Consider the following 6289-nt stretch of genomic DNA (forward strand, 5'->3'; position numbering starts at 1 on the left):
ATTTACCGACCTTGATACTGATAAGGAAGGTGCCAATCATCATTTATGCTGGGCTGACAGTCTAACAAATTGATAATTGGCAGGGCAAATTAAGGTGACTGGCAGTAGCTACAAACATACCCACCAGTGTGCTGTCAGCTCACGCACTTAAACTTCACTTGCTCTCCAGCACCCACCATCTGTAATCGAGACCTTAACTTACTCAATGTGGATTTGCTCTCTGCTTTTTGTACACACAGTCAAGAACCAGAGGGAGAAGCTTTAGCTGGCCTTCGACAAAGTTCTTCACTTGTCAGACGTCAATCTACCTTTGAGGTTACTTTCATCAAGACATACCAAGGTAAAACCATGAAATCTACACCATCTTTAACATTATTTGTCCAACATGACCTCTCTATCCCTTGTCAGTCTACCATACAGTGTCTCTCACTACTGCCCTATTCTTACTACACTGTTTGTAATTTCCAACCTGCTGGCCATCTCTCCTTTATTTCCCATGTTTGATTTCTACTGGAGAGAAGTCAGTTGCCCCCATTTTGCATTCTTAGTTCAGATGGTTGCTTCATATAATCTGGAGGTTCCAAAGTGACGTAACATAACCTCTAATCCAAGAGCCTCCAACAAAGGGAAAAAACAAAGACACAATTGGGAAAAGTTGAAACACTCATATAATGCCAACACTTTATGTATCTACATGAGCATAATAGACTGCTTATGTTGAGAAAACACTAAAAAGTGTGCCTGGATATAAAGAGACAAGATGCTTCACGGTTTACCTCCCTCAATCATAACAATGTATCCTAGTTCTGGTCAATATGAATAACCTGCCGTATATTTTGTTTGTATACTTGATCATCTTTTTCCCTCCAGAAACAAAGCTAGCTTTGATTGTTGAGTTTTACCTTGCAATGACATTCAACAGCTTTTCCAGGTGGTGGGCCTCCATTCACCTGTGGATTCACCAGAAAAAGGGATACACCAAAGTAAAGTGTTTGACATTAACAAGGCGTTGGAGGGACATGCATATGTAGGTCTGTTCCTTTTCTTTATTGCAACAAGGCCACATGACCAGTTAGCCTTCAGCTTCAGGGTTCTTTAGAAAAGGGGTTCAGGGTCGAGCAGGTCTTACAGACCAGGCGGATTTCAATGAAAACAGGCCGTGGTGATGAGCAATGAGGTTTCCATGACAACAGGCAGGCTGAGCGTGCAGCCTGGCTTTGGTATCTTCAGGCGTGCAGCAGGCGGCACCCAGACAGGTTGGGGTTTTAACCTTTTAAGTGGCAGAAAGCAAGCTGCAGTCTCAGATGGGATCAGAGGAAGATGGGGTGTGTGTGCGTGGGTAAGGGTGAGTTGTGTGTGTGAAGTGCTGTTGGCTAGGGGGACCGCAGGCAGTTAAACCACTGCCTCATAGAGCAGACATGAGAGATGAAATAGGTGGTGGGTGTTATATTTTTTTTGTTACCATCACAATCCGGCAAGGGCCAACTACAAAGATATGAGAAGGATAAACACAAAAGATTAACACACAAGAAACACACACATAGGAAATAGATCACATTTTTACCTACAGGGTGCAAACACAGAATAGGAAAAGATGGGTGGGATTTGTCACAGTTTCTATCACATACATTTAGACATGGTGCGTGCAGATGAACAAAGTTCTAGAGTTAAGAGAAAAAAGGAAGATACAAGACTAGGAAAAGCAGGGGGAGTCCACAGAAGCACAACTGTTACCACTGAACGCTGGCACGGGCACAAGCAACTTCATTAACGCAGCACAGCTGCACTTTTGAGTGCACTTAATTCCTCATCATCACGATGTTTGAAGTTATAATTTTATAAAGTTCTCCCCCGCCTTAAATCTCAGGAAGCAAGAGGTTTAGGAGAGAAAAGCCTATTATCACCCAATAATGGACTTCACTCCTCCTCCAGATAGCATAACATAATAACATATAACAAAATAATAACACACAAATTCTAGTATTCCTAACAATGTAACTAATGTAATGAAATTAAGGCTTGTTTAAAGTAGATAAAATATTTGAATGCTCTCAGAACACCACAGTATTCTGGAAAAAAATGAGTTACAGAGAAAACACTACACACCTTTCTAGTAATGACATTACTGGTTTACATTTATGTCTACCTCTTCACCAACATTATTAAAAAAAAACACTTTGTATAAACTCTGTCCTGTTGAGGCTAAAGGTGATGTTAAGTCAGGGATCTTCCATTGCAGGAATCTCACCTTTCATTTCCACTGAGGATAATTCCACATTACTCTCTCCTTGCGCCTTGTCAGAGGTGGATTAGTGACCCCAAGGGTCTACTTCAGACACACACACTTTCCTCCAGACTCATTAATGTTCTCTCTCACACACGCACTCAAACGCCATGAATGCAAGTTACTGTGTTGTGACTGGAGTAGTGCGGCATACATCAAGAGTATGTCAAGAACAGAGAAGCCAATAAATATCAGCATGAACCATGTCTGATTAAACAAACAATGAACATGATTGGGAAACTGAATGTATAAATACTTTTGGGGTTTCAATGAAGCCAAGTGCCGCCACAGATGTTGGAATGTCGGTCTTAGTTTGTACAATTGTCATTAGAGGGCAACTCGTGAAAACCCAACTCTCATGACTCCACACATGTTTGTTGTTTCAAATGTTGAAATCTTCCTCTGCAACATGCAGTAAGTCCCTCGTATACAACAATAGTCCCTTGAAATGTCCCTTGAGAGGTTTCAAACGAAAACACTAAAAACAAAGCATTTTCTAACGTAAATATTTAAATTAAGAGAGATTTGTACGAACAGACAAATACTGATGAGTACAATAGAGGTCCAAGATCAATTTAAGAGGCACTTAAATCAACACATTAGTTGCCCTTTAAGTAAAGTTTTTCTTAAATTGATCTTGGACCTCTATTGTACTCATCAGTATGTGTATGTTTTTCAGTTGTCACCACAAATGTCTTCCAACATCTCAACTTGATCAAGAATAAATGTGTAAAGTTCAAAGGTTCTTGCTCCTATAACTGCTCTGCCAAGTTCCAACTCACAGATCGACACTGCCTCTCCTTCACTGTCTCTGTCCTTGTCCACAAACTTGCCATTGATTACTGCAGTCCGCAGATCTCCTCTTCCATCCGCCTCCTTAACCCTACAATCTCAGAACTCACCCTGCTTGCTAAAGCAACAAGCAACATATAATAACAGTCTTCAATAGTGAAGACTGTTATTATATTGATATTGCACTTTGTAATTGTAATTTATTTTATATTTTAACATTGTTTTTATTGATATTGCACTTTGTAATTGTCTCCCTACCCCAACTTCTGTGTGGAAGCACACCCACATATTACCCCACTTGACATTATACACATGCACTTGCAGACACTCACGGACACACACACTCACACTCTCACACAAAAGGACCACAATGGAAATAAGCCTTGGCTTTCTTGTGTTTTCATCCCTTTGGCAGCAGGTGTGTCTATGTATGTTCAAACATTGAACTGTTGTCAATAAAGATCGCAATCAATCAAAAATGCTGGTTAGACTCACTGCTTGTGATGAACTGACGACATATGAAGCTACTGGATGAACTGGTGGAGGAGACTTAACGGTATGAATGATCATTGATCACTATATAAATCCAGTCTTGCACCCTGATAGCCCATACCTGGACTACCATGAGAAAAACTTTGACATCAGTAAGTCAGCGTCCAGATGTGTTGGAAGGGGAATTGCTGACCTCATGGAATCATGTGATGTGATGTGTTTGTATCAACAAAGCTTTTTATTAAATCACCTTCACCTCTACAAATATTTGCAATAACGATAACGCATGGTCCAAGAACAGCCAAATATGGGTCATCAAAGGTTTGTGATGCAAAAATAAATATAAGGAACTCTAAAACATCAATGCTTTTTAATGAAGGACTTTCCAGTTGCTTAAAATAAATGATCAGTTGATATGAATGTCGACTAGGATTCTTGAGAGTGCACTTGTGGAGCTGTAAGCATATAAAACCACCAGGTTCAGTGGGATGCTGGTTAAGATAAACAGCCTACACACTGTAGAAACACTGAATATCCAGCCTGGAACAGAGTTTGTTTGGTTCTTGTGTGTAGCTATGATCTTTGAATTGATGGATCTTTGTGTGTATGATGGCATGAAATTCAAGTTTTACAGAGTCAGGGGGAAGTTTCAGTGTGTCTAGTGGTGAGTCCCAGAACAGCGGTGCGTCCTTACCCTCGCCGCCCGGGAAGAGTAGGGGTCCTCGAATAGATTCCAGATCACTGGCTGCCACTTCCTCCACAGACTCCCATTCCCGTCCGCGCTCACGTCCTCGATCCCGAGCCGCTTGGCCATTTCGTCGTCGTCCTCCCCAGTGTCGACGTTGAGCTCGAAGACGTCCAGAGCCTCCTCCGCGTCCCGGTGCTGGCGGTACGTCATCCAGCAGCAAGGCTCCACGTCCGTCTCATCGATGCCCCAGAAGGAGAGTTCCTCCTCAAACAGAGGTCCGCAAACATCTGCCGGGCAGTGCAGCTTCCCGGTACGGTAGTAGTTGAGCACGTAAGCGAAGACCCCTGGGTGGCGGTCGAAGAAGTACTCGTTGGTCCGCGCGTTGTACTCGATGAAGCCGGGGACCTGTTGCAGCTGGTCCAGCACCGAGTCCAGGTCGGAGTCGGAGGCGAGCAGCGCCAGTCGCGTCCCCGGCAGCGTCTTCAGGGTGGTCTTGTAGGTCTCGTGCCTGGTGCCCCCAACGTTGAGGATTATCCTCTCGTTGTCGTCAAACTTGCCCATCGCTCTGTATCAGACATGACTCGATGGAAGCGGGTGAGAGTTCGGGGAGTGCGGTCCTGAGGAAGCGGCGAGTCCGACGCGCACACACCCGCAGACGGAGCCCATCAGCGGCGCCGGAGGATCTCCGTGAGAGGTTTATCATCAAATATGCCCGTGGTTGTGAGGAAGAAAGTCGTCCATTGCGTGTGTGGAGAAGGATGCGTGAGAGGTGGAGGACTCCACATCCAGAGAGAGTGAGTGAGCGGTCTGTGGTTCCTCAGAGAGTAAACGGATGCTGCGCGTCCCTGCCCTCTCCAAGACGCACGACTCTCGTCAGCGTCGGCCTTGTTTCTAAAACGTGTCATGCTCGTTTCAGGCTCGCTCTCAATGAGGCAAAGTTTAATGCGCGTTGAACACAAATTTTACAAGATTAAGACAATTTATTTGTAATTATATATATATATATATATATATATATATATATATATATATATAAACTTGACATTTTAACCCATAGAAACCTTTAACAAGATTAAAATTGATTAACAAGAAAACATTATTTACAACAAAAAAGTTGTTGAAGTGAAAGTCTGTCTTTCAACAACTTGTGATGTACAATCTTCTGCTGTAATCAGTTGGTAATCTCCCTTTCTGTTTTCCATTTATGATATCAAAAGAAAAAAAACACCAGAGTCTCCTCATAAAACACACGAGTGTCTTTTCAGCACCAAGGTCAGCGGTAGAAGAATGCCATGTCATGCCCAGGCTGTCAAAGCTACACAAGGAGATTTTTCTCTTTTGAACAGTTAGCAACTGGCATGAGAGGAAATATACGTTTGTGATTTTATCTTCTTACACTTCTTCCTCTTCTCAAGTACAGACCCCAATTCAAATGAAGTTGAAGTTGAGTAAAATGTCAATGAAAACACAATACCATGAGTCGGGAAATCCTCTTCAACCTATATTCAATTAAATACAATCGAAGAAAATATATTGATGTTCCAACTGATAATCTTTTTGGAATGGATGCTGACAACATGTTCCAATAGAGCTAGAACAGCAGCAACAAAAGATGGGGAAAGATGATGAATGCTCCATTTGGAACATTCAACAGGTGAAATAGTTAGTTGGAAACAGCAGCATCCCCCAAAAATGGTAAAGTGCAAGGGATGTTGGTATTTTATCATCTACAGACCCAATTTAATCAAAAGATTCAGACAATTTGAAGATTTTTTTATACCTAAGCGGCAAGGCCGGAAACCAAGAATGACCTCCAATCTCCCGGGCAGCATTTAATTAAAAACCAACATCTTTTTTAAGAATGTTAACGCGTGAGCTCAGGAACACTTTAGAAAACCAGCAGTTAACATAGTTTCTCGCGTGGAAGTTAAAACCATGCAAAACAAAAGCCAAACATCAACCAAATCTGAAAATGCTGTTGCCCCAGTTCATTTGAAAGAGCGGAAAAGTGTGCAACGTTCAAAAGCCAGAAC

The 6289-nt window shown here is 42.3% G+C and overlaps 1 protein-coding gene across 3 annotated transcripts in view; it reads right to left on the minus strand.

The window, feature by feature from the left end:
• Positions 1 to 5032, minus strand: part of kcnc2 (potassium voltage-gated channel, Shaw-related subfamily, member 2) — a 52298-nt gene extending 47266 nt beyond the window's left edge. For all 3 annotated transcript variants that reach the window (XM_087787974.1, XM_087787973.1, XM_087787975.1), the window contains exon 1: positions 4263 to 5032. In XM_087787974.1, coding sequence (XP_087644100.1) covers positions 4263 to 4817 — 555 coding nt within the window. In that variant the 5' untranslated portion in view covers positions 4818 to 5032. The remainder of the gene's footprint in view (positions 1 to 4262) is intronic.
• Between the last annotated feature and the right edge of the window lie 1257 nt (positions 5033 to 6289).

Source organism: Callionymus lyra, chromosome 3 (genome assembly GCF_982586985.1).
Source record: "Callionymus lyra chromosome 3, fCalLyr1.hap1.1, whole genome shotgun sequence".
Taxonomy (NCBI): domain Eukaryota; kingdom Metazoa; phylum Chordata; class Actinopteri; order Syngnathiformes; family Callionymidae; genus Callionymus; species Callionymus lyra.